At 39.2% G+C, this 27,585-nt stretch overlaps 1 protein-coding gene across 1 annotated transcript in view; it reads right to left on the reverse strand.

The window, feature by feature from the left end:
• Positions 1-27,585, reverse strand: part of LOC139737257 (pre-mRNA-processing-splicing factor 8-like) — a 52,288-nt gene that overhangs the window by 10,504 nt on the left and 14,199 nt on the right. The window contains exons 13-32 of the mRNA XM_071647934.1: positions 24,775-24,909; positions 23,782-23,991; positions 23,072-23,188; positions 22,207-22,413; positions 21,463-21,626; positions 20,642-20,768; positions 19,968-20,160; positions 18,956-19,143; positions 18,310-18,474; positions 17,748-17,821; positions 16,945-17,091; positions 15,074-15,284; positions 13,306-13,422; positions 5,769-6,016; positions 4,409-4,588; positions 3,791-3,926; positions 3,175-3,344; positions 2,656-2,785; positions 1,639-1,785; positions 597-757 (exon numbers count right to left, since the gene is read on the reverse strand). Coding sequence (XP_071504035.1) covers positions 597-757; positions 1,639-1,785; positions 2,656-2,785; positions 3,175-3,344; positions 3,791-3,926; positions 4,409-4,588; positions 5,769-6,016; positions 13,306-13,422; positions 15,074-15,284; positions 16,945-17,091; positions 17,748-17,821; positions 18,310-18,474; positions 18,956-19,143; positions 19,968-20,160; positions 20,642-20,768; positions 21,463-21,626; positions 22,207-22,413; positions 23,072-23,188; positions 23,782-23,991; positions 24,775-24,909 — 3,227 coding nt within the window. The remainder of the gene's footprint in view (positions 1-596; positions 758-1,638; positions 1,786-2,655; positions 2,786-3,174; positions 3,345-3,790; positions 3,927-4,408; positions 4,589-5,768; positions 6,017-13,305; positions 13,423-15,073; positions 15,285-16,944; positions 17,092-17,747; positions 17,822-18,309; positions 18,475-18,955; positions 19,144-19,967; positions 20,161-20,641; positions 20,769-21,462; positions 21,627-22,206; positions 22,414-23,071; positions 23,189-23,781; positions 23,992-24,774; positions 24,910-27,585) is intronic.

The following is a 27,585-nucleotide window of genomic DNA, read 5'->3' on the forward strand; positions in this document are numbered from 1 at the left end:
TCAGTGGTACCTTCAATTTTCTAGTTTGGGGCTACGACGAATCCAGTACTTAATTCTTTGTGTTCAATGTTACACTACAAGGGCTGCTAACTCACACACATCAGAGTCAGGGAGATACACTAACAGTATGGCATGCTTTAATTAGGGCACTGTGATTCCAAAATCAGGGCTGCTGTTATTTTCTCTCATCATGACCAGAAAAGATAATTGAACTTATCATGGAGTCTCCTTTACAATCAGGAAAACTTGACAGCTCTGTACTGTAGAATGTTAAATGGTTATTTCATCAATAGGTGTTCAGTGGCTATGTTTTGCGGCAACTTCATGTCAAAAGTTTGTTCCATCTGTCCAATCCAATTTTAGGTTTGTTTTGTTTTGAAAATATACAATGCTGTTTTGAAGGTTTGTACCATCAGTCAAACCCAATCTCTGAATCAATCTTTTTTTTAAAAACTACTTTTGCAAGCTAAAATATATCCCAACACTCCTTTTTTTTTTGTGGCTTCACTAACTCTTCCCTTTGTATCTTTACTCTCAACATTCAAACATTCCACTCAATCCCTAATAAAGAATTTCCGGTGGAAGAATGGACTTACTTGGAGTCAGCGAGGAGGGAGGGTCTGGAGACGTTCCACTTGTAGGCAGCGAAGAGGAGGATGTCGGCACAAGAGCTGTTCATCTTGTACGACTTCCTGGGGTGGATGGTTTCCTTTTGGACTGTCTCAATCTCAAGGGCATCCAGCTCTTGATCAAACACCTGTCATCCAATCACAACACACAGAGAGAAAGGTTCGCTACAATTACTGCCATCTCTGATGACTGCTGTGGCCATGGCAACAACTACAATGCCTGCTCGTGATTGGTTGTTGCCATAGTTACTGCATATATTGCGCAGAAGAGTACTTCATTATTGGGTCTTCATGAGGAAGACAATGTCATGAAGCTGTACAGCCTATAACCATGGTGATGTAGTTTGTTGGACTCTCCTTTGCGATACTTTGCTGATTTTAATCCATGCAATCACATCTTGTTATCATTACTATAACAAACATTCAATAATATAACATTATCTCACAATTAAATTGTATACTTTCATCTTTTTCTTACATTTTTTTTTTTTTTTTTTTTTTTGGGGGGGGGGGTCCTTATAATTACCAGGAGTAGTGACAAGATTGTAAAGAATAATCTCAATGCCAGCAGTAAGATGAATACCGGAGAAGTAACAACAGGCTACAAGCTGTATATCCTGTGAAGAGGATGGCATGCAATGCAACATCTCAAACAATCCCTCAGAGAGAACTTCTCTAATCCACTTCTATTCGTTTTGTTTTGGGTTTTTTGGTACACGGTGAAGGAGAAATCTAGAAAACAAATCTGCACAATAAGTAGCCTACATTTTTCAGTTCTTACCCAATGAGGGTTCACAACATTAATGTTTACTGTAGCGAAAGGGTTATAATGTATGTCTTTTTTTAAAAGTAATCAACATAACATTCACACACACAGACATACACAGAGATGGCAAATAGTCTGTAGAATGGGACAACTGTACCGCTACACTACGTGTCCTCATCATAAAAAGTATGCCACCTATCACTGCAGAGGTATAAAGAAAAACGAAGCAAATTAACAGGTCACCTGACACAGGTCCATGACCACACTCTCGTGGATCTTCTGCCACAAGTGAGCACGGAAGATCTGGATGAGAGAGATCTTGAGGGTGGGGATCTTGCCATGCATGAAGATTCCTGTCAGATCAAGCTGAACCTGGAAACCCACATACACCTGGATGCAAGAGAGTAGACAAGTTGCAATGAATCATTAATTTCTTTACTCTATACACTCATTTCATTTACTCCATGAATATCATCTTACCTACTACAATTGTTTCATAATGTTTCAGGATTTCTATTTGATACTATGTGCTAGGAAATTATCTTTCTTAGTTTCCTTTGGATCATAGTTTGTGGGGTAAATATTGTAAAAAAATGTATTATTTCTTGTGCTTGCCTCTCATATCACAGACATCAGTGTATTCATCCAATATTTCATGGATATGTTTATAAACCAAAGCAATAATTACTACAAAAAACAAAAAATTAATCATAATCATATATCTTTGGGGTTTTCTTTCTCATGTATACTACACATGCATGCTTGAAGATATTTTACTAATATTCTCTTTGTATACTCTCTCTTGATTCACATAAATTAAATCAAATGTCCATCTTTATTCTTTGCTTCAGAGGGGTCTTGTCCTCTTTATCATGAACGTAGAAAAAATGGTGCATTTCCCTCCTCAGATGTACTCTCATCTACATGGACATGAAGAACAGGAAGAAAAGACAAAGATATGTATGTAATGAAGCAATTAGGTAAGTAGAGGAGATTAGAAAGAAAGAAAGAAAGAAAGAAAGAAAGAAAGAAAGAAAGAAAGAAAGAAAGAAAGAAAGAAAGAAAGAAAGAAAGAAAGAAAGAAAGAAAGAAAGAAAGAAAGAAAGAAAGAAAGAAAGATAGATAGATAGATAGATAGATAGATAGATAGATACATAGATACATACATACATACACACATACACACAAATACATACATACATACATAGGTAGATAAATATGAAGATAGAAAGAGGCAGACACTTGAGACGGATGACTTACATTGGCTCTGTTGATAGTAGGAGACCACCAGAGGGTGAAGCGTCTGTTAGGGATCTGGTTGAGACCAGACCGCTGGGCGTTGGTCAGCTTCTTGTATTTCATGGACTCTTCAAATCCACTGGCCTTCTCCCTGAATGGATGGAGATCAAAGAAAACGGTAAAAAGTCATTCAAAGTTTGTGTTTAGTAACTTGCACCAAATGATCTACAGATGTACTTGAAAAATGTCCGTCTCGGAATATTTTTTTTTTCTTACACGCACACTCACTCTGGCCAGAGGAATGCTGCCATTATGACATCAATTGCCACACAAGGCAATGGATGAACGTAGAGGTTTAAATTTACAAAATTCTGTTCATCAGCAAAGAAGCAAATAAACAAAACAAGCAAACATACAGGACAAACAGTTGTTGAAAAAAGAGGAAGGTGTAAAAAGTTGACTTTTTGCTGCAACAAAATGAAAGAACGAATAGCTCTGAAACATATCATTCGCATGTGGAATGTGACAGCCAGAACTCACCAGAACAAACCTTCCCATGTGGGGAAGTAAGTTCCCTTGAAGAGAGTATGCTCCAAGATTCCTTCCACCCCTCCCAGAGCCTGGATCATGTCTGTCCGATAGTTGTTGAGGTTCCACAGCTTGCCGTCATGGCGCTGGTGGGTCCACCAGAAGGGGTTCTGCTTCAGCACCTTCAGCAATGATGAGCATTGGATTGGAATGGGGGATACAGATGGTTAAATTTGTTCCGATACGGCACAGGTAATATTGGCTACTCCAATACGAGCCAATACTCATGTCATCACTTTATTCATTACATCCATAGAGTTGATGTAATAAAGATTTGACACCTCACAACATGACAAATTTATCTTATTATATCTCACAAATCTATGAGCACACAATGCTTACAAATGGCTTTCAATTATCAACAGTGAGGGGGTCAGTACTTGATTGTATATCATAGCTAGGGTCCTTTACGGGTGCAGCAAATATATAAATGCACAGTGGCAATACTTAGACTTATCACACCCTATACATGATGCTGCCCTTCTATGCATGATATTTTCCCTTGGATGTGGTATGCAAGGTTCACTCAGTGGGTCATAGGAGTGGTGGAGGAGTCAACTCTACCTACCTGGTACTGCTTAAAGTCAGTCCTGACTCGCCAGCCCTTGTCGTAGGCTAGGGTGTGTCTGTCCTTCTGGAAGAGAGTGTTGATGCGGGGGATTCCCCTGTCCCACGAATCCTCAAGGTCTTCAAGTGTCAGACGTCTACAGATGAACACATCAAAGAGGATACAGTTATTTAGGTTTATTGTACCCTGACTTCATAACTGGTCATATACATCTATCCCTTTAAACAAGTATTCAAGAATTCCTCCATACCACGTAACATTCAAGTTGAAAGGGGGTTCACTGTTAGGGCTTACCTGCACTAATTATTATGTAAATTTATACCAATACGCAATAAAAATCATACCCTTCATCGAATACATATATTTATGTCAATGAAGAGCAATCTGTCAATCACTTGCAAAAGAAACAATTCAAAGCATGAACTCATTGATTTTTGGAAAAAAAAATAATATGTTTCATCATTCATGGTGATAGGAAAATCCTTCACAAATAATTCTTAGCACAATTGTAAGCTTGAAATCTCACAGCTCACATCAAATTTCTAACCATGTCCATGAAAACATGCAATCTCTTGTCTGACGAAAAAAACGTAAATGACATGTAGGCTTCTCTCTCACCTGTTTTGTGCATTGGCCTCCTGCCTCTTGAGGGCGTACTCTGCCCAGACTCTCTGCGAGTCGATAAACTCACTCTCCCACGGCTGGATGTAGCGGTACAAGTTTGGGATCAGCTGGTCCTCGTCGTGGCTCATTCCAGAACGGAAGTGGGTGATGCCGACGTCGGTCTGTTTCGACCATCTGGACAGGTTAGAAATTGGGTACTTGAAATTTTCTTTCATTTTCAGTCATTTTTGAATGTTTCCACAAATTACATTCGTGATGTACATCTACACATTATACAATACAAACAAAAATCTAAATATCTCGTGTCTGCAAATTGAACTATACCTATGATGAAATTTACAGAATGCACTTAAGTCTGTCTGGAGTGTGTGACATTCACATTTGAATATCAAGATGATGTGCAAGGGAACCTACAGAAAAACATGGATATTAAAGACTCAAAACTCACTGCCAATGCTGTGTGAACATGCTTATAAACCTGTGCATATATTATACCAGATATTTCAACGTTTAAGCAATGTTTGAGCATTTCTATCCCAAAATCTTTTCTACTGGTCACTATATATGACAAACAATCTTGCAGAAGAGCATTCCCCCTCCAAGCTGAAGTCTGGCACAGAACACACACACACTTAGCTGGAAGAGCTCGTATTATGCTTCTCTAATATAACTTTACACATGAATAAATATGTGGTCATCACAACTGTCTCAGTTTTTAAACCAGGATGGTATGGGTAGGGGGTGATTCCTTACCATCCAACGATGCATGGACTGAATATCATTTTAGCATTGCATCGAACAGTACACAGCATCAAGTAGGCTGGGACTGTAGATACCTGCCAATGCACAATGAATACAGCTTATGACACTAGTAAATGGTGTACATGCATTACCATGTGTGAACGTTCATGACCACAGAGAAAGTACATGCCTGAAGACCAAAGCTAAATGCATGAAGCTTGGTCTCATTTTTTTTTCTGAAGTTTCAAGGAAAATACACAGCAAAGATACAATAACTGGAGAGAGGAAATCTGAATATGATCAAAATGAACTGAACAGATGAAATAGCTTAAGAATTATGGAGTGTTGTCTAAGGAGCAAGACACTCTTCACATCAGGTCTTGCAGAGTAACAATGATACTCGTGTGCACATTTACGCATAATATAGAAGAAAAAAAAATAACGACTAGCATATTTTCCTTCCAGAGACTGCACTCAGAAAAAGCGTTTCCTATAAGCAAAAGTGGGAGAAATGCTTCTTTTGATTTTATATATTTGAAGATCTTTCATTGCGATTGTTTTTTAATTAGGGGCAGGGACGGGGAATGGTGTGGTGGAGTACAAGGTAAGGTACCTGAGATCAGACTGTGGGATGAGGACGTGCCCCATGGACAGCATGCCCAGTCCACCCAGCTCCTTGGGGGTGTAGAAGACCACGGGTGGGAAGCGGCTGGGCATCTTGGAGTTGAGGCCGATCTTGATACGAGTCTGGATCTTGTTCTCACACTTGACCAGTAGGTCTAGGAGCTCCTGGGTGTTGACCACCGCCTCTCGGAAGTAGGTCATCAGACCGATCAGGGCCGTGTTCCACTTGTTCACGATCTGCACAGAGAGCAAAGCGAGATGAGACAAATGGTTACAGTGTTTGCAACAATCAACACCAGTATCACACCTAAGCAATCAAAACTGAGAAACCTCAAGAAATCATATGACCCTCTCTCTGGCAGTTGCACTGTTACGAAAACTCACACAGTGATAATGAACAGTAACAGTACATACTGCATAGATTCATCAAATACCAGTCAGTGACAGGCTGAACACATGAATATGTGATAGCAGCTCATTCGTAACATTTTTCTGAGGGTGCATGAGTGTAGGGAATGCTCCACCATGGGAGGATATTTTATTATAACATAAGGTAAAGGAGGCAAGCAGCATGTAATTAGGTTAGGGTATCCATACACTGCGCTTGGAAGCTTTCAATACCATTTCAAACGCTTCAGACTGATCTTTTTAAAAATGCTTCCCATTCCACCTCACCGGTCATTAATCATACAATGTCACTACAGGGGGTCACTCGTAAAATAACTAGAAATATCACTTAAGGTGATTAATACCCCCGCCCCGTGACGACAGTCTTACCCAAGGAATGATCTTTCCTTGATCTTCTGCCACTTAAATGCCGTTACCATGGCAACGCAGCTTCCGACACGTCCGAAAAATATGTCTTGCACATCTTCCTACCAAGACTATTGTGTGTGCCACATTTCATAAGCTTTTGTCAAAAACTGAGGAAGCAGTTCAATCCACAAGATCTTTCCTTGATCTTCCGCCATTAATATGCCGTTACCATGGCAACGCAGCTTCCGACACATCCAAAAAATATGTCTTGCACATCTTCCCACCAAGACCAATGTATGTGCCACATTTTATGAGCTTCAGTCGAATACAGAGGAAGTAGTTCAATCCGCAAGATCTTTCCTTGATCTTCTGCCATTTATATGCCGTTACCATGGCAACGCAGCTTCCGACACGTCCGAAAAATATGTCTTCCACATCTTCCCACCAAGATCAAGGTGTGTGCCACATTTCATAAGCTTTGGTCAAAAAACTGAGGAAGTAGTTAAATCCGCAAGATCTTTCCTTGATCTTCTGCCATTAATATGCCGTTACCATGGCAACGTACTTTCGGGTACTGTCAAAAAATGCGTCTTGCACATCTACAACCAAAGGCACACATCTGTACCAAGTTTCATGGAAATTGGGCAAAAACTGAGGAAGTAGTTTGCAACACAAAATTTTCCATCATTTTGGCTCATAATATGTGAGCTGTTACCATGGCAACATACTGTTTGTCACTGTCAAGAAATGTGTCATGCTGACCTATATCCTAAGACAAACATTCAATATGAATTCCATGAGAATTGGAAGAACACTGATGAAGCAGTTTTGCCAGGAAGCATTTTGCCCTATATTTTACCAATAACATGCCATTACCATGGCAACGCACTTTTTGCCACTGCGGAAATATGTGTCTTGCACATTAACATATTCAGATGAACATCTGTACCTAATTTCATAAAAATTGATCAAAAACTGTGGGAGGAGTTCGCGACGCAAGATTTGTACCCATTTTTGCCCATAATATGCCGTTACCATGGCAACGTACTTTTGGGTACTGTCAAAAAATACATCTTGCACATCTACAACCCAAGGCACACATCTGTGCCAAGTTTTATGGGAATCGGTTGAAAACTGAGGAAGTAGTTCGCGACGCAAGATTTGCAACGGACCGACCGCCCGACCGACCGACCGCCCGACCGACCGCCCGACCGACCGCCCGACCGCCCGACCGTCCGCTGATTCCTATATACCCCCTTCAAACTTCGTTTGGCGGGGGTATAATGATTTCATAACCAGCCATGATGGACTACCATGCAGTCACCTTAATAAGACTATCAGAATTTGAACAGTACGTCTTTTTTATGCATGCCTGAAGTCAGCAGGCTAATGATAACTTTCATTGATCTATGTATTGACTTCCTTGAATTTCTACTTCATATCAAAGGTGTAGACCTGTCTGACGTGCTTCTCTGTTACTCACCAATGAGGCACATTTGAATGATTCAGCTGTTTTACCAGGATGGCATGGGTAGAGGGCGGCCCCTCACCATCCAACGATGCATGGACTGAATCTTGTTTTGTCAAACACTTCTAGTCGATTCAGGAGGTGAGCAGTGTGCCGCGTGCGTGCTGCATAAACTTGATTAGAATTGTGAAATTTGTGCACGAGACTCTCAAAATCATCATTAGAATGTGAGCGTTTCCGGATCGGCTATGTAATGTGGACCTCCCAGGACAGAATTGTGAGTTTCTCGTATAATTTTGAATGACTTTTGACTAAGAAAGATCTAACCCAATTTGGCACCTGCAACCTTGAAAGCGCTATACGGTGATCATCCCAAAAGCCCTTACCCCCGTCTATTGTTTGCTGCACCCCTCTGGCCGAATTTACTAAATGGAAGGGCAAGATCGGGGCACCTCTGAAAAGAAAGTGGCGCGAAATGTGGGCACAAGACAAACGCGGCAATCACAAGCGGCATGTGAAATATCCTGTCCATGCCTGAGCACAACGGATCTCATCGGCAACAAAGAGTTTTTAGAAGCAATAAAGAAAACAGTGAAAAAGGCAATCAGAGAAGAACTTCAAGAACTTAAACAAGAGGTCAACAGGGTGTCTAGACAAGCAGAGGTAAACGAATCAAAGATTGTTGCACTCGAGGTCGAGAATGGAAACAAAGATAAACAAATCACAAATCTTTTGAAACGTCTCGAAAGTCAAGAGGAAGCAATGAATAGACTTCAAAATAAAACCAAGGAGGCTGAGCAATACTCAAGGAGAAACTGTGTGAGAGTTTTTGGGATACCAGAAATCAAAGGTGAAAATACGGATTCGATCGTGATCCAAGTCGCCAAAGACAAGCTCGGCATCGACCTTCGTATCGACGATATCGACCGCAGCCACCGCGTCGGAGCGATCCAGAGGACAGAACCAGCGAGTGGAGTGTCTCAGTCTACTTCAGTCTCGGTGGAGGGAAGACCAAGACAAGCATCCTCACAGTCGACTTCGTCAACACCGACATCGTGGGCCGCTGTCGCTACGGAAGCTAAGCGGAAAAACGCGCGTCACCGTCCTATCATTGTGAAATTTTCGACGTACCGAGCTCGACAATCCGTCATGGCAGTGAGGCGCCGACTAAAAAACTCCGGTATATCCATTGCGGAAGACCTAACATCATCAAACTACGAGATACTCAAGGAAGCGAGATTGTCATCGAAAGTATCAGCAGCGTGGTCGCAAGATGGACGCATCTTCGTAGCACTACCAGCAACAAACGGGAAGTCCATCAGAAAACTCATCAGTACTGTGGACGAAGCACGTAAACTGAGGTGATAATGTAACAGTATTATAAATGAAATCTAATTATAACCCCTGGGAGGTCTGCCATCTCTATAAACTTTTGATATTCAAATTTGACTTTTCACTCTTCGTAGAAATTTTCCAAACTGTGTGTTTGTATAGCATTTTTTTTCTCGTCTGATTTACTTTGTTGTTGTTGTTTTTATTGACTGTTGATTCTCAGAACTGTCTCAATCCCTATATGTTAACTTACCCATGTAACTGTTGTGAAAAATCTGTCAAATCAAACCAAAAGGCTCTTCTCTGTACAGTTTGTAAAAACTGGATTCATATCGCATGTGCCGGTGTCTCTGACACGCTGTATAACGATCCTTCGCAACATTTTGTAGAATGGCGCTGTCCAATATTTTTACCTTGCTTCCTTTTAACAGTGTTGAGAATAATGAACTTGAATACAACGGCTCAGATGACAAACATGTGCAAGTTTCAAGAAAAAGTAATGCCATCAATAACACCCACCTGCATAAATTTGATCAATTGTCTAAAAAAGGTTTTAAATTCACCCATTTGAATATTACAAGTTTATTGAAAAACATTGATGAAGTCCGGTTATTCTTAAGTGAGAATGATGTAGATGTATTTGCCTTAAATGAAACCCGATTGGATGATACTGTTGCCGAAAATGAAGTATCTGTTCCCATGTATAATATTGTGCGCAAAGACAGAGACCGAAAGGGAGGAGGTGTAGCTATCTATGTTAAAGATTGTATTGATTTTGACATCATTGAACATGATACATTATCTCGTTTAGAAGCTGTATGTATTAAGATGTGTCCCAAGAAAGTAAAGCCAATATATTTTATTAACTGGTACAGACCACCAAATTCCAAATTAGAAGTAATGAGTTTATATGAAAACTTGCTTCAGTTTGTTGATAGTTTTCATGCTGATATTATAATCGTTGGTGACGTCAACTGTGATCTTATGAGTAGAAAACATAACTCTGTACGTGTTAGATATGAAAATATAAATGATATGTATACAATGGAGCAAATTAATACGTGTGAGCCCACAAGAACTACCCATAAGTCAGCAACTTTGATTGATCATATGGTGACCAATAACCCTTTGCATGTAAATTCATTTGGTGTAATACATATAGGTATGAGTGATCACTCAATGAGTTACGTGGTGTGGAAAGGGAAATCCTCTAAATCTGAACCTCGTTTTATTCAATATAGAAATATGAATAAGATTGATATGGATGATTTTAAACAAGATTTAAGGGATCAACCATGGCAAAGTGTTAAGGACTGTTCAAACTTAGATGATGCTGTTTGTAAGTGGGAAGAACTGTTAATGCAAGTAGTAAATAAACATATACCTATAAAGAAAAAACGAGTTAGGAATCAAGTATGCCCCTGGATGAACTCAAACATACATAAACTCATGAAAGAGCGGGATAAATTAAAGAAAAGGGCTTGGAAAAAGAAAGACCCTAATTTGATGGGTCAATATAAGCAACTGAGGAATAAGGTTACAGCAGAAGTAAGAAAATTAAAGAAAAATTATTTTGTTAATAAATTAACCAGTAATGATAATAAACCAGACCAGGTGTGGAAAACATTAAACAATTTATTACCAAAAAAGAAATTTTTTGATTTAAATTTAGATAAGGATAATGAACAGATAGCAAATTTGTTTAATTCATTCTTCTCCAATGTAGGTCAGAATTTGTCTGAATTAATACCTAGGTGTGACATTGATAGCTCAAATCTAGTCTCAGCAGGGGATTTGTCAAATGAAAATAAGTTTGAGTTGGCCCCCGTTTCTGAAAATGAAGTATTAACAGAACTTTGGAAACTCAAAAATAAGAAATCCACTGGTATTGACGGAATCTCATCTGCCATTCTAAAAATGTCAGCTGGAGTAATCGCACCTACTTTAACATATTTAATAAATAAGTCAATTGTTGAAAAAAATGTTCCATCCCGATGGAAATTAGCCAAAATTATTCCTTTGTTTAAGAAAGGGGATAAAAGTAGCCCAGATAATTACAGGCCAATATCTTTATTGCCAGTAGTATCTAAAGTGTTAGAACGTGTTGTGCACAAGCAATTGTTTAATCATATTCGAGTTAATAGTTTATTAGCAATGGAACAGTCTGGATTCAGACTATTACACTCCACGCTTACAGCCCTCGTAAACGTTACAGATGAATGGCTTTATGCCATGGATAAGCAATGTTACACGGGAGTAGTATTTGTCGACCTGAGAAAAGCGTTCGACACTGTTGACCATGCAGTGTTACTAGATAAATTAAAGCGCATAGGAATGAGTGACTCCAGTATAATATGGTTTAGGGAATATTTACAAAATCGACGAATTGTAACTCAAGTAGGAAACACATTATCACGCGAACAATGCATTTCATATGGCGTACCGCAAGGATCAATACTGGGACCTTTATTGTTTGCCCTCTATATAAATGACATGGTTAAAGCTGTTGAAAATTGTAAAATCCACCTATACGCTGATGACACTGTTTTGTATTTTTCAAGTAAAAATCCTTATACTGTTCAACAGAAATTGCAACAGGAATTAAATACGATCTCTGACTGGATGTGTAAAAACAGATTAAGTTTAAACTGTGATAAAACAGTATGTATGTTTATTGGAAATAGAAAGGCACTGAACAAATGTAATAAATTAAATTTGAATGTAAATGGGGAAAAATTGGAACAGGTAAACCATGTGAAATATTTAGGGGTATCAGTAGATTCGGAATTAAATTGGAATACGCAAGTTGAAAGGGTTTGTAAAAAAGTGAGTAAAATGGTGAGCTTCATGGGCAGACTTAGGCATATAATCAATGAACAAAGTATGAATTTAATATACAAGTCTTTCATTTTGCCACAGTTTGATTATGCCGACATTGTTTGGGATTCTGGAAAGCGTAATCATGTAAATATGATTCAAAAACTTCAGAATAGAGCTGGAAGAATTATTTTGAACATAAATCCATATTCTCACACGTCTACCCGTCAAGTGCACCAAACTCTCCAATGGGATTATCTTGTCTCTCGACGTAAACAGCATCTACTGCAATTAGTTTACAAGGCATTACATAATATGACACCGTCTTATTTGACCGATAAATTTGAACCCAAAGAAAATTCGTATTCATTGCGGTCTAATTTCAATTTACACCTTAATATTCCAAGAACAAATTATTGTAAGAGAATGGTTTCATACAGAGGTAGTAGGGAGTTCAATTCACTCCCTTTGTCAATAAAAAAGGCAACCAGTATAGATATTTTCAAGCGATCACTGCAAGAGCACATCTCTTCTTATGTTTGATATAAATCAGTACATGACAGATTACTAATACATAAATTAATGGGAAATGTATATTTTTCAATTTCTTTCTTTTTCCTTTTCTTTTTTTTTCTTGTGTTTTTTTTTCTTTCTTCTCATTGTATATAATTTGATTTGCTGTTTAATTGAAGAAACTGTATTACTTTAATCTATACTGGACCCTCCTGTAAAACAGCGGGACCATAATGGTCCTCTTCGCTGAGCGAGGCTATCCAGCCGTATTATTTATGAGTTTTTGTATCACATGATTTGTAATGTTGATTTTTATATTTACGGAAATAAATTACCATACCATTACCATTGCATCGAACAGTACACAGCATCGAGTAGGCTGCGACTGTAGATACCTGTCAATGCACTTCTATTTTTTTATCACTATCTATCTATCTATCTATCTATCTATCTATCTATCTATCTATCTATCTATCTATCTATCTATCTATTCTGTTCATTCATGCAACTATAAGAAGTCAAGCACCTCTGAAAACCATACTAACTTCTTGTCTTCTGTGTTATGTGTTTTCAACAGAAATTGAGAGACTGAATAAGAAATGGTTCCTGGAGTAAATTCTAACGGTTACCACGTCCTTACCTTGGTGAAAGTGGTGGAGCCAGAAGCCATGAGGATCTGCCTCACTCTGTTGTGGAATCTCTGCAGAGATTCATCATCCACTCGCAGGAAGCACTGAGCTGTCCTCTCCTTGGTCACCTGATAGAGGAAAGGATCACCTGACTTGATCAGTCGAAAGTGTAAAATTCTTTGCAAAGATGTATTTCCACATTATATTCCATTACTAGCATCACATGTCAATCTGCTGGAATCTTGTACAATGGGAGTGGATCCTCAGAAGTAGTATGAATGACTGCATGCTACTAAATATCTTTATCTCCATATTGCTACTTTGCTGTCATGCATTCTCTCAATTGAGAACATGGAATCTCTGTAAAGTAAGTGCTCATGTGAGAAGGAATGTACAGACTTACATTGATTCTTCATTCATTCAAACTCCCAATGTGAATATTTTGAATAATCACTGTATTATGACTGAGAGAAGATAACAATTAGAATGGGAAGTATCCCTGGGTTATGGATATTTACAGATATTCTGAGTCTCTAATCATACTCTTATGTAGAGGGATGTTCCACTTCAATTTTTTAATGAGAGTCATTCTTAGGTAACAAAGCATTAATGTCTCCATCACCCTATGGGATGGGAGCTAAAAACAGTAACAAATCCACACATTTTCTGATGCCCAAGCTTTTTTACAGTGATAACAAAAGTGAAGTGTTGGCCAACACTAGCTTCCAGCCTTTCATGGATACCTGTGTGTATGTGCGTGTGTGTGTGTGTGTGTCCTTTACATCTTTGTAGATATAAATCCACCTGTAAATCAGTATGCATGTTATATTCAACTGTGCTCTGTTCAATAAGAGAATCACTTATGTGTGTGTGTGTGTGTGAGGCAGAGGTATGTAATACATGTTGACAAGAAGACATCGGATATTCAAAGTGCAGTTTGTAAGAAATCTTAGGAGGTTTACACAGTTGTTTGGAGTCAAATAATATGTCTCTATTTGGAAAAAAATGTTCAACTACAAACACTTATTCAAAAACTTGCATGGAGTCAGATTATGTCTCTATTTGGAATAATGCTCCAAACTACAAACACTGGTATACTTGGGTGACCCGCACCTCGTCATAGTTAATGTTTGCCCATAATTGAATCACATTTCGCCACTGAAATTCTTTGAAATCCAACTCACATACAGGAAAAATGCTGAAAATTCCAATGGAATCACAAGTTCACTGATCGATATTGAAAATTTGCAACTATCGTCGTCAAAGGCGAACGATGCGAAAAAGTTGCGCGCTAAGGAAGGGGCCCGCAACTCGTCACCCGCTCTCCCATAGATTTAGCACGTAAAAGACGTGTGCGGGTGACCGTGATGTTCCCATAGACATACACGTAAAAGATGCGTGCGGGTGACATATAACACGTATTCCTATAGCCCTATTAAAATTTCAGATTTTCGCGAAAAACTGTTCGGTTTTCACCACAATTTGCTTGGTTGTGGTAGTCCTGCCAAGTTTCAAGCGTACAGAACACAGTCCCGGGCATACATTTTTGTTCAGTGCGCTCAAAACGATTTTAAGCGGGGTGACGGTATTCGGGCCCCTGACGAGGTGCGGGCACCTGGCTATACAACAGGCATGAAAAAGTTTTCATAAGTACTGAGGGAAGGGAATGGGATTATAGGAGTTTAGTGATACATGAGAAGAAAGTACCACCCCCCCCAAAAAAAAAATATATATATATAAGAAGAAACAGCAGAAGCTAGAAAAAGAGTCAGAGCCAACCTCATTCTGCAGGTTCCAGATGCCGTCCTTGTGAGTGAACTCATCACTGGTGGTACGACACTTGGGTAGGATCCGGCACTCAAAGCCGCTCATGTTGAAGAGCAGGTTGGGGTTGTCCTTGCTGTAGGCTGACACAAAGCTCTGTTCCCACATGAAGGTGGTGATGGAGCGAGGCAGACGGTTCTTCATGTCCCAGAACACTGCACGCCCACTTTACAGTGCAAACACACACACGGAGATACAAACATTATAATTAAACATCCAAAAATGTTTAAATGAAGAATATGTGCTCAACTTCAAAAATTTTAGAAAATAGAATACGCTTGCAAGGTTAAGTGCAATATTGTTGCATGTCTCATAGCTGAATATTCCTCTAGGAACAATATACTTCTACTAACATTCTGCAAATATAATCCTCTATTATCATTATGACACTCACAAAAGCCATGAATGCACAGTCCATAGAGTGGCAATATTGTTAATGACATATGGTTGTCAACAACAAAACCACTGCACCTCACAATAATCATTCTGACAATGAAAAAGTCTGACCTCCAGCACCATGCAAATGCCAAATAACATGAGACAAAGACAATGAAAAACCAGACACGACACCAAATAGCCCAGACACAGACACTGAACGGCACCAGACAGACACTAAACAACACCACACATAGACACTGAACAGAACCGAACACAGGAACAATACAACACCAAACACAGACAATGAAAAGAAGCAAACAGCATCAAAACCAGGCACTCAATAGCCCAACAACGACAATAACTGTAACAAGAACCACAAACTGTACAGAGCTTTTAATGCTGATGTGGTGTTTAATATAATTGTATCTGCTAGGAATCCAGGAGCGAGAAGGTTGCAAAGTCCTCCTCTATCCAACGATGCTATTCACAGACTTGGGCTTGATCTTGCATTGTTACGAACAGGTCATAGCACGGAGGAATAGCTATGCCTACAGATACCAATGCTGTTTTCTTTTAATTACCCTTACAGTTAAGAACCAGCATTATTCTCAACTAAACATATGAAAATCTGGAAATCATGATAGTAAGACATTTAATCTCACTTTAAAGGACAAGTTCACCTTCATAAACATAAGGATTGAGAGAATGCAACAATATTAGTAGAACACATCAGTGAAAGTTTGAGGAAAATTGGACAATCGATGCAAAAGTTATGAATTTTTAAAATTTTTGTTTTGGAACCGCTGGATGAGGAGACTACTACAGCTTGTGAGCCATATGCGTACAACAGTATAAAGAAAATGTAAAGAAAATTCAACATATTTTCACTTTTTGCGCATAATAAAAGAGCACTTGACTTGCCTCTTTCTAAAGGCAGGGGGAATAATATTACCCATAACATTTGTCGGTAACGAGTCGGGGGAATGTGTACTTTTTTCAAAAGATGAAATTTTGTGAAATTCTCTTTATATTTTCCTTATATTGTTGTACGCATGTGACATCTAAGTTATTCACACACTGCAGTAGTCTTCTCATCCAGCGGTTACTGCATAAAAACTTCAAAAATTCATAACTTTTGAACGGATTGTCCGATTTTCCTCAAACTTTCAATGATGTGTTCTACTAATATTGCTACATTCTCTCAATCCTTATGTTTATGAAGGTGAACTTGTCCTTTAAAAATACATGAGTAAGCACTTATGTTTTGACATTTCTTGTCTGAAATATTGATTGCAAAGGATGAATATAACAATAATCACTGGCTGTAATAATAGATGTTGAAAGAGCAATCTGTACTCTCACTCTTAACAACATTCTGCCCCCTTAGGTATCATTCAGAGCAAAGGAACCAAAGTGAAGGCTATTTTGTGATAAGAGTTCCCACTTACAGGTTGACGTCATGCTTCATGAGTCTCATCCTGGCGTCCCTCGGCCAACACTTCTTGTTGTTGTAGCCCACAATGTTCTCATTGTTGGGGTCTGGATGCTCTGTCAGGTAACGCTGGATCAGATCACGGGCCTCCTCAGCGGTGAACCTGTATCAGTCAAATAGCGATGAGTCAGATAACAAATCTGGTGTGAATAAGGTAGTACCCTTTTCATAACACACCATCAAGTTTTCCACAATATCCTCTCGGAATGTCTGAAGATGGCATTCATTGTCAGCTTTAGAAGTATGAAATTTCATCTTGATCATCTCTGCACTGGGAATTGATGATTTCAATCCACTAGGTGATCAGCTGGAACTGATCATCAAAGAATCAAGAGTATGCTGCATGTTAATACATATATTCTCCAAACATATATGCAGAAATGCAGCATGGGCTTTATCCATACTCCAGCTACAATTCACTAGAGAATTTCAGCTTGATTAGAAGTGACAAGATTCAAATTCACCAAGAGATATAGAAGGTAAATTTCTCTTGAGGTGGATCTATTAATACAAAGGAAAGAACATCAAAGTAATAAACAGTTCATGATAACACAGTCTACTACAGCAAAGTAGGGCTTTACCTATGTTCCACCTTTGTAGAGACATTAAAACCATACGGAAATTAATGCAGGTGGAAGTTTGACAGGTGGATGCACGATACCATTTAAAGCTGAGTGTACCTTGCAAGCAATTTATCATGAACATGCCATTATCTATTTTCTAGGAGAGAGAGAGGGAAGATAGGAGACTGAGGCTTACCTGAAGAAGATGTGGACCCTGTCAATGTAGCGTGAGTAAAGTCTGATGGGATGGCTGGTCTCTGTCACAACATCCTGTCGGAGAAAAGCAAGAATGAAACAACTTTATGATACATTCTCCTGCCTGGCTGCTTAGGGTGCACACTATGAGCAGATACTTAATCACCTTGCAAGCTGAATGATCTTGGCTCATTTGAATGTGTATTGTTTCAGTAATGATAGACTTCACGTCCTTGGGTCAAGTGAGTTTACATACACTTAAGGATATCATCTACTTAGCGAATTTTAGTTGACACAGGCACACTCATGCAAAACTTCGTAAATGCAGGCAGTACTGCTGGGAACCCTGTCTTCATGATGCAAAAGAGTATCTATAAGAGGACAGTTTTATCACAATAAAGCGGGAAATGCTCCTTTATACAAAAGAAGAATCATTAATTGATAGTCTTGGCAACAAATACAAACATATGAAGTAGAAGAGACTTCATGCAAGAAGGGTATGGCATTTCAAATGCAACCACAAGACCCAATGTCAGCTGATCATCGGGTCTTGGACTTTGTACCTGGAACTGTAGGAAGTCATTAGGCATCTGTGGAGGTCCGGCCATCTCGCTGGCCCTGTGTAGGCCCAGAACCAACAGGTCTAGGACCAGGCCATAGTACTGGACGATGAAGGAGGCAAACTGCAGGCCACGGATGATTCCATAGGAGTTGGTGTGGTTCATGTCCTGTGGGTATGAGGATGATGGAAAAGAGAGAAATTGACATTGGTCATATGTTTGACTTTATATTATTCAGTTTTGAGATCAAGCTACACTGACAGGCAATCATCACTGATAAAATCATTACAAAAACAACCATCAATTTGAGACAATTTCAATTACTTGGGTACTAACTTTTATCATGGGATATCACTGGCATGGATTTGAGGGACCATGGACTGTTCAACAAATCTACAGTGAGGGAGTGGTATATCTTATTTTTGGGTGTAAGTGTAGCTCTCAAACACAGAACTGACAACCACAGATTTGCATGGTTTGTATCAAGCATTACAATCACAGGGCACACACTCGACTGTTTAACAATTTCTGACAGATAAGATGAAACATTGTGATTACTATCTCCTACCTTCAGTCAGTTAGACGAGAAAAACCTAAGATGAAAGAGAGCGATATTGCTTATGGCAATAACAAGAGGAGAACAACTCACTTTGTAGTTGATGACTACATTGTTTTTGGCCGTCATGTAGTCAGCAATGTTGTGGTCGACGATGAGACGCAGCAGACGATTGAGCAGCGTCAAATCAATCTTCTCATAGAGCTTCTCAAAGCGGGACTCCATCATCACGTTGCACTCACCCTCCGACGTGTCCCACACGTCCTGCAAGTTGTTGATACCTAAGCAGAAACATGGAACATTGACAAACATTTCTCCAGACTTGATCCATAGTGTACTTTCACATAGACTTCTTGCTTTCAGGACAACACAGTGAGCCTCATTTTCTGCTGTCTGCAGTTCAAAGTAGTTACATCAAAAGATCTGTGACATATATTCAAGTGTGTATCTGAACCACATTAACTATACACAGATCTCACTTACATTGAAGAACATCTCTAATTTCCATATCAGAGATACAAATTAACATTATCATAAAATTTCTTCCAGTGCCATCTCCTCTCAATACAGATGACATCACACATTTATGTGATAATATGACAATGTCTCAGTTTTTAAACCAGGATGGTATGGGTACGGGGTGATTCCTTACCATCCAACGATGCATGGACTGAATATCGTTTTAGCATTGCATCGAACAGTACACAGCATCAAGTAGGCTGGGACTGTAGATACCTGCCAATGCATATTGCTCACAACCTCACATAAGTATGTGACCACTCTGACTATAAATGTTCTCATTCTGGTGTACAAAAAGTTACTACGAAGCAATACCATGCATAACATGATTTTTTTTTTTTTTGGTTGCATATGATTTGTTGCTATGCATGTCTAGTTTTTAAATGAGAGTAAGTGATGGATATCATGCTTGTCTGAAGGAGTAGCACAAACACAAGTACACCATCTAACTTGATCATCTTTAATATAATTGGGGGATATCAAAATGAGAGCATCATGTGATAGCTGCCCATGTTTCTACACTGTCATCTCCTTCACACTCCACTTCAATCTCCCAAGAGTAAATCTCAATGCCCTCATAACTCACCCTGGCACCATTTGTAGACCAGCAGTGGTGGCGGCTCCGTGTCGGCCGGCTTGATCCACGGCGGGAAGAGACGCCTCTTGTCAGCCTCGTACCACAGGTACTGATCAAGGTAAGCGTCAGTGATCTTCTCCAGGGGCTCGACGTCATAGACCGGGATGAGATGGCTGTAGAGGTCCATGAACTCTATTCCAACCTGAGGAGGGGCGGGAAGGGGGAGAGTTGGACAACTGTCATTATAGAGGTTACATTGTGATGTCACATGGCTTATCAGAAAATATGTGATTATTGTACAAGAGCTACATCTGTCAGTTGATATATTAGCCACAGAGATTTTTGTCACTTTGACCCTAGCATATTATGCGCAACTAATCTGCAGTTTAGTTGAGAGAAATATTAACAAATATGGCATAAGGCTATCCTTGGTATAAAAAAAGATTGCTCTCTACAAAATTGCATGAAGCACTTATTTTTCATCCTTCAAGCTCGTCAAGAACAGAGTTTTTAAACTTTTTTGTCTGCAGTCATCCATTTTCTAAATTACACCTTGCATGACTGTGTAAGCATGCAGGTTCTTGTTGATGTTGTTAGTGTTTCGGGGGCTCTATAAAAGTTGTAAAACTTTGTGGGGTAACGAAGGGTCACATGTGAGTGTATTTGGTGATGCCAATACTGACCTCTTTGAAGGCACGCTGTGTGAGGAGATGACGTTTGATCCTACTGAGAGCCTCGTGGGGATTGTCGTAGGCCTGTTCTATCAGACCCAGCTCCTCCCTCTGAGACTGGTTCAGACGACTCTTGACACTGTCATAACACAGATGAACATAACATGTTATATCTTAACACCTACAGGACACTAACACTAACACATGTTACACTTTACCCATGTCCGGACTCAAACACAAACATATGAGATGAGACACTATTGATGTTATTCACACTCATAATAAAGCACATTGTATCTTCACACCACAGAAAATCAACACACAAACACCATCATATAACCCTATTGATAATATTACTTACAAAAAAACAACAACACATTCTTACATAGTGCATATCACAAAAATACATTCAAATCTCCATGAACACAAAGGAGGAAAATAGCAAGAAAGGTAACACAGATTTAAGGGATAGAAGAAGAGACAAGGTGAGATAACATGAGAAAAAAAACCTCTGACATACAGCAAATTAAATGTACACCTTTCAAACAAATTGAAGAAATGCAGTTTCAAAAAACTTTCAAAATCCCTTCCAGATGCAAAAAGAGGTACAAATTACCTAAATTTCTGACATACTTGTTTTTACTCTGACACAAGAATGTAGAAAATGTTACAACTTTTGGTACACTCCAGAGGAAAAAAATCACACACATGACTAGTAAACACATGTTTAACCCACCTACGATGAGCCAATTTTGCACATATTTCCCATTGACACCCATGAGAGTTTACTCAGGACTACGACTTCCGATGGGTTGACTGATGGCAGCCCTTACCTGTAGGCTTCCTTCAGTCTTTCCAGGGCCAGAATGAGGAGCTTGGTGTCATGCTTGTACGAGAGGGGAGGGAAGGGGATGGGGGAGAAACGACGACTCTCCAGCCAGTGAACTGTGGTGGTGTAGATGGCAACCGCCTCCTCAGCTGTGATGTACGGCCCGTCCTGTGGTTACCACGGAAACAGGATGATAGGTAGGGAATACGTACAACAGTGTTCAGAGATGACGGGGGAGAATGTTCAGAATTATGATGGAAAAAAAATATCGATAATACTTGATTCATATACATTATAGTATTCATTGGTATTCATTTTAAGTCCTATAATGACAGGAACCATACAAAGTTGTGATATTTGGCACGGTGTTATACCCTGGAGATGAAAATGTAACCAAATTAGCATGATGATGTGCTCACTCCATTTGAGGACTTTCCAACTGATGAAACACTGTGCTTGCATCTTTCTCTGAAGCACACATTTCTATTGATTTCATAAGAAATGACTGTAGATTACAATGAAAGTCTCATGTACACAAGGATGAGATGTAAATAATTGTGTTTAGCACCACTTTGGGAGTACAGAAGATACAAAGAGGAAATGTGGCCTTGCAAACTTTTAGAAGACATTTATTAGCAGAGATACATCCCAACACATTTTTAACATTAATCCATAACATTATTAAAATAGCAAATAGAAATAGAAAGATAGGATCGGCATTCAAGGAAGCCTCAACTCCATGCCTCACCTTCAGGTAGTTGTGCTGCCTCTCCTGCTCTGCCTTGAGGTACAGCCTGGTGAGTCGACCAAGGTTCTTCTTACAGACGGTCTTGTCCACCGTGGCCCCACGCCTAATCCTCTCCCGGTTGTAGTGGGCCGTGTTGGTCCACCAGTCTGCCTTGGACTTCACAAACCTCAGGATCATGTTCTCTATGGGAGTGGGCAGCCCTGGTACCTGTCAATCACAAAAGGAAAGCTGGCTTATCAACTCAAGATCAAAATACTAGTATATGTATTCTTCAGGCAGTCTAAATCAATTATTGTAAGAAGCTGCGACACTAATTTTTTCAATCAAAAGTCACACTGAAGCTTATCACTGAATATCATTAAGTACTTTTCAAATAAGCTGTACGTGCTTGGTAACTGTACTGTACACATCAGGTTGATCTAGTGAGAAATGCCAAGACACATCTGCATGAGGTAATATGTTGTTTTGAGCTCTCTATGTCTGTCTGATCTGAATGAATATGACAGACTTTCTGAATGGTAAGGGACCATGACTGTAGTCTCATTGACACTATCTGAGTGTGCTTCTTTTCAAGCAGCTTTCATTAACAAAGAGGGATTGACTGGTGATGTCTTTTGAAAAAGATTTGGAAGAGACATGGGCTTAAAGAGAGCAGCCTAGGTTTAGGTGTCAGTTGTCAAGCATTAGGTGTTTAGTGTCAGGTGCCAAGCATCTGGTGTCAGGTGTTTAAGTGTCTGGTGTTGCAAAAAGAATAAAGAGACATGAGCTTAGAGAAGGCCAAACTATATGCCAGGTGTTCAGCACTAGATGTCAGGTGTAAAGTGTCTGAGTGTTATGTGTCAAGTGTTGCCTAGTGACACCCTACCTTCCATGGGATGTTGGCCTTCCAGCACCTCCAGGCCTCACTGAGATGCTGTAGGATGGTCCTAGCCTTGTTCTGCTTGATTCCCTCCGGCATCATGTCAATGATGTCGTGCATCACCTGTTTACATGAATGAATGGGTGTCAAGTCGGGTTAAGAAAGGAGTCAGGAGTAACAAGTGGGACTAAGAGGGGGAAAATTCACTCTTTTCTCCTGTCTGCAGAAATTCATTAAGTCAGTAAACCTCTGTAAAAAAAACACAAAACGAAACAAAACTGAAAATAAGCCATAAAGTTTCTAGAAACAAAAACAAAAGCTAAATCTTTAATCATGAACGTGTCAAATAATACATGTACCATAGGATTCCACGGTGTACATGCAAATCAAAGACAAGTTATAATGTGATGAGATTGAGACTATTGTTAAACATTCTGAACCAGCTGCAACCCTACGTTCAAATATCAATTGTGTAGCATTAATGTTGTACATATATTTCATTTTCTTTTGTCCATGGGCTTCAATCATACGTTCCTGTCCCAAAAGTTCACTAACATTGACTGAACACAGAGAGCATTGTACATGCTTTACATGGCAAGTCTGAAAAAAAATTATTGAATTTGACCGAACTAAAAGTAACAAGGTGTGTTAATACTAACAAGTTACATGTTACAAATCATGCAAGCTAAAGAAGACACAATGTTGTTCCGTCTCACCGATGCACGCAGCTCCAGGTCGTAGTGACTCTCGACTCTCTGCTTGGTCACTGTCTTGGTCACGCCCTTAGAGTGTCGTCCTTCAAACTGCCTGGAGAGAAGGTTGCCAAGCCAACGCTCCAGCAGCGGTGTCACTCCCCTCATGAAGAAGACCCAGACCCTCCAGCCGGGGGCCCAGCACCCACATCCTGGTCCCTTGCCCACGGGACCCTGGGACAATGTCACACAGAAGGGGATCATTAACCATGAATCCTCTAGGTGCCCATAAAACCTTGTGTTAGTCCTATTCCTTCATATATTTGACTGCAATGTGAAATGAATTATCTACTGAAATATAAAAATATGGCAATTTTACATAGAGACCTTGTGATGTAATAAACAATGAGCAATTTAGCCTTGTTTTCTGAGGTGCAATACCAAGAATATCTTGTCCAACATGTACCTGTATGTATTTTGAAGACACTTGTAAACTGATGTGGTGACCAATTCCTACACACATCATTCTTCCTTTCCTGACATAATAAACCAAATGGAAAAAGCCCATAACTTTTGTAACAGTAATGCTGATGTTACAGTCATAATCTGTAGTCTATGTCCCACCAAGATGAGACAATGTATTTCACCAATAGCATGTATGAAAAATCTTCACCCTCCTTTACCAACATTGTCCATTTTACATACGTCAGCTTCTTACAAGCCTGCAAGATTTACACGCTGTACTGCCAACTAGTTTTGCCAGCTACTACAGAGTTAAGGTCATACCACAGCAGGGCCCTGTTGCATAAAACCTTTACAATTAATGGCAATTCTGTAATCATCGGTTACTTATCACAGCATCATCATTCCATGGCCAATCAAAGCTAAGGTAGCACTGATGAATGCCCCTGACTGCAGTGTCAGCGTTAATTGTAAAATTACCATCAGATAGTTTTATACCACAGGGCCCAGGTTTCTTGCAACAAATGCCAATGCATCCTCTGACTGTCTACTCACCGTGTTGAACCTGTAGTAGATAACATGCTTGAGGTCCTTGCACATCCTGATCTGTCTCATCAGCTTGTACTTGTAGCGGTACATTCCAGTCAGCTGGCCAACATGGGCAAAGATGTACTGTATGCCATCCGCCAGCTGAGTGTCGGACAAGAACATAACACACCATCATACTTGTAACAATGAAACATGGGCAAAATGTCTACTATTACTATTATTATTATTAAAGATGTACTGTATGTCATATGCCAGCTGTATGTCAGATATAAACATAAAACACCATTACACTTGGTTACAGTGACACATAGGTAGAGATGTACTGTATGTTATCTGCCTGCTGCACGTCGGACAGAAATATAAACTATTACAGTTGGTTACAGAGACATTAATGCATAACATGTTAGATAGATTAATGGGATGGTACAGTATTGGTGGAGATGAGAATTGGACTTTTAACTTTTTGCAAGATACGAAGAAAACACTTATGATATAGTACAGAGCATACAATTCTAAGAGAAATTCAAAGTTTATTTGATGAAAATCGGGTTTGGAATGACTGAAATCTCCAAAAACAAAGTAAAACAAAGTGATCGTAAATCGCTCTTTTTTGGATATCTCAGCCATTTCAAAACCAGTTTTCATTGAATAAATGTTGAATTCCTCATAGAATTACATGCTCTTTCATATTTCTTAAGAGGTTTCTCATTATCTTACCAAAAACGTTAGAAACCTGAAATTAGTTCTCAACCCAAACTATACGATCGCTTTAATGCTGTTTCAATGAGCTCTTCTCCGAGTCTGTCTTTTATATGGTACTATCAATGGCATGGCAGAGAGCATTGCAGTCTGGTGAGAGGATGTTATGTTTCTGCTGAATATGGTAATGACAGCATGTATACTATGTACAATTTATATATGTAGCATTTGTGCTGAAAGCCATAACATTATCAAGCTGCCTGATTGTACATGAGACTTAGTGGGGTGGCTTAGTGACAAATATACTGATAATCGTGACACGCCGGACAAAAGTGTCATTTTTTCCTCAGACATTTGTATATATATGAGGATCAAAATTAGGGGGTGCTCCAAGAAATCCGCTAACAGAAAAGATGAGAAAATGCCCTTAATTTGTACATAACAATAGTGTCTGAATTCAAAGACTATACACAGGGCATTCGCCAGGTTTCTGTACAATGCAATGCAATGTACATGGTTGCTAGTCTTAAAATTCAGACCCATAATACGACATATTGTGTGCATGTTTACAGTAATACACCATTTTTACTGGTTTTCCTATGGTAACAGGTGGTTAGTCTGTGTTGCAGACCTGAGGGAGGTGTGTTGGAATAGTCCAGTTTTCTTAAGCACCTTTTCATTAAATAATTTCCTATAATTTCTGGTAAAGGATTTTTTTAGTACTGTCTACCTCCTGTAGAGAAATGGCAAAGAGTGACATGTGACTCTGGCTCAGATACTTTAAATCTTGGGCAATGACTGAGCCAGGTGTAGGACTATGTCACAGTTCATTTTTTCTCCCAGAACTACTAGTTTACCAGTAGAAGAGCTGCATATTCCATTGAGAACTTAAGGTTTTGGGTATTGACCTACATATTTCCTAACAAATTTAACCCGTTTCCTCCAAGATTGTGTGAATTCCATAGGTTTAGCGCAGGGATTACCTGGTTCCCGTAAGCAATTTTTATAGTCCGCACCTCCCCTCTTTATATGTTTCTTATTTCTTGTGGGGGTTATTCAAATGTTTAAAAAGGTTAAAAGTCTATTTTCATAGATGAAGTTGAATTTAGACAATTTGAATATTTTTAAAAATATATTGATATTTGTAATTTCACTCATAAAGACTTAAAGCGGTTTGAATATTTTTGGTCTGATAGCTATGTATAGACATGTTATTAAAAAGTAAAAGCAATGTTTGATTGGTTCACATTATCCAAAGAGGGTGGGATGTAGTTGGCTGGTGAACAAAGTCTATGGGGAAGTTTAAAAAGTTGATAGAAATAAAACAAAATCGGCATAGAGCAGAATCTAAATCACAATATGATATGACAAAATTCCCGACCCCAAAGGCGGTTGATTCTATGATGCTTTATGTCAAAATACATTCCACCCAAAATACATGTGATTGATAGGAGGAAAAAGTATAGTACATTAAAAACAATATAGTTCAACTAACCCCATTAGTCGAGCAGCATAATGAAATGATTGTTAAGTTTTATCGCCTTGTCAATTGAAGATGATGTTACATAATGACAATTATCAAAGTCAGCTAGATCTACGAGTATATCAAGAAACCAAAAAGAAGGGGTGGGGTGGGGTGGGGAGAGAAGAATGAAGTAAGTTATTAGTATTTGTAGTTTTGGTTTTCAGTATATTCATTCTAATTTCCTTAATTTCCGTTAGGTCATCATGGATTGGAGCATTTGTGTACTAGTAATCTGCCAGGAACAAACACAAGAAAAACTTAAAGGTCCTATATTATACACTTTTGGGAGAGTGACTTGAAAAAAAAAATGTTCAGGATATCACATTTTATGCATAATATGTGTAGGTCTGGGGGCATTTCATGAAGCATTTTGTCCGACAAGTTGTCGGACAAATTTGCTCTCTGCCAATCAGATGCAAGGATTTCTGTAGTTTGTAACAGTTTGTCAGAAAAATATCTGACCAAACTGCTTCATGAAATGCCCCCCTGGGGGGCATTTCATGAAGCATTTTTGTCCGACAACTTGTCGGACAAAAATGCTCTCAGCCAATCAGATGCAAGGATTTCAGTAGCTTTTAACATTTTGTCAGACG

Source organism: Diadema antillarum, unplaced genomic scaffold (assembly GCF_040938485.1).
Source record: "Diadema antillarum isolate AM-2024a unplaced genomic scaffold, OU_Dant_1.0 seq00000688_RagTag, whole genome shotgun sequence".
NCBI classification, from domain to species: domain Eukaryota; kingdom Metazoa; phylum Echinodermata; class Echinoidea; order Diadematoida; family Diadematidae; genus Diadema; species Diadema antillarum.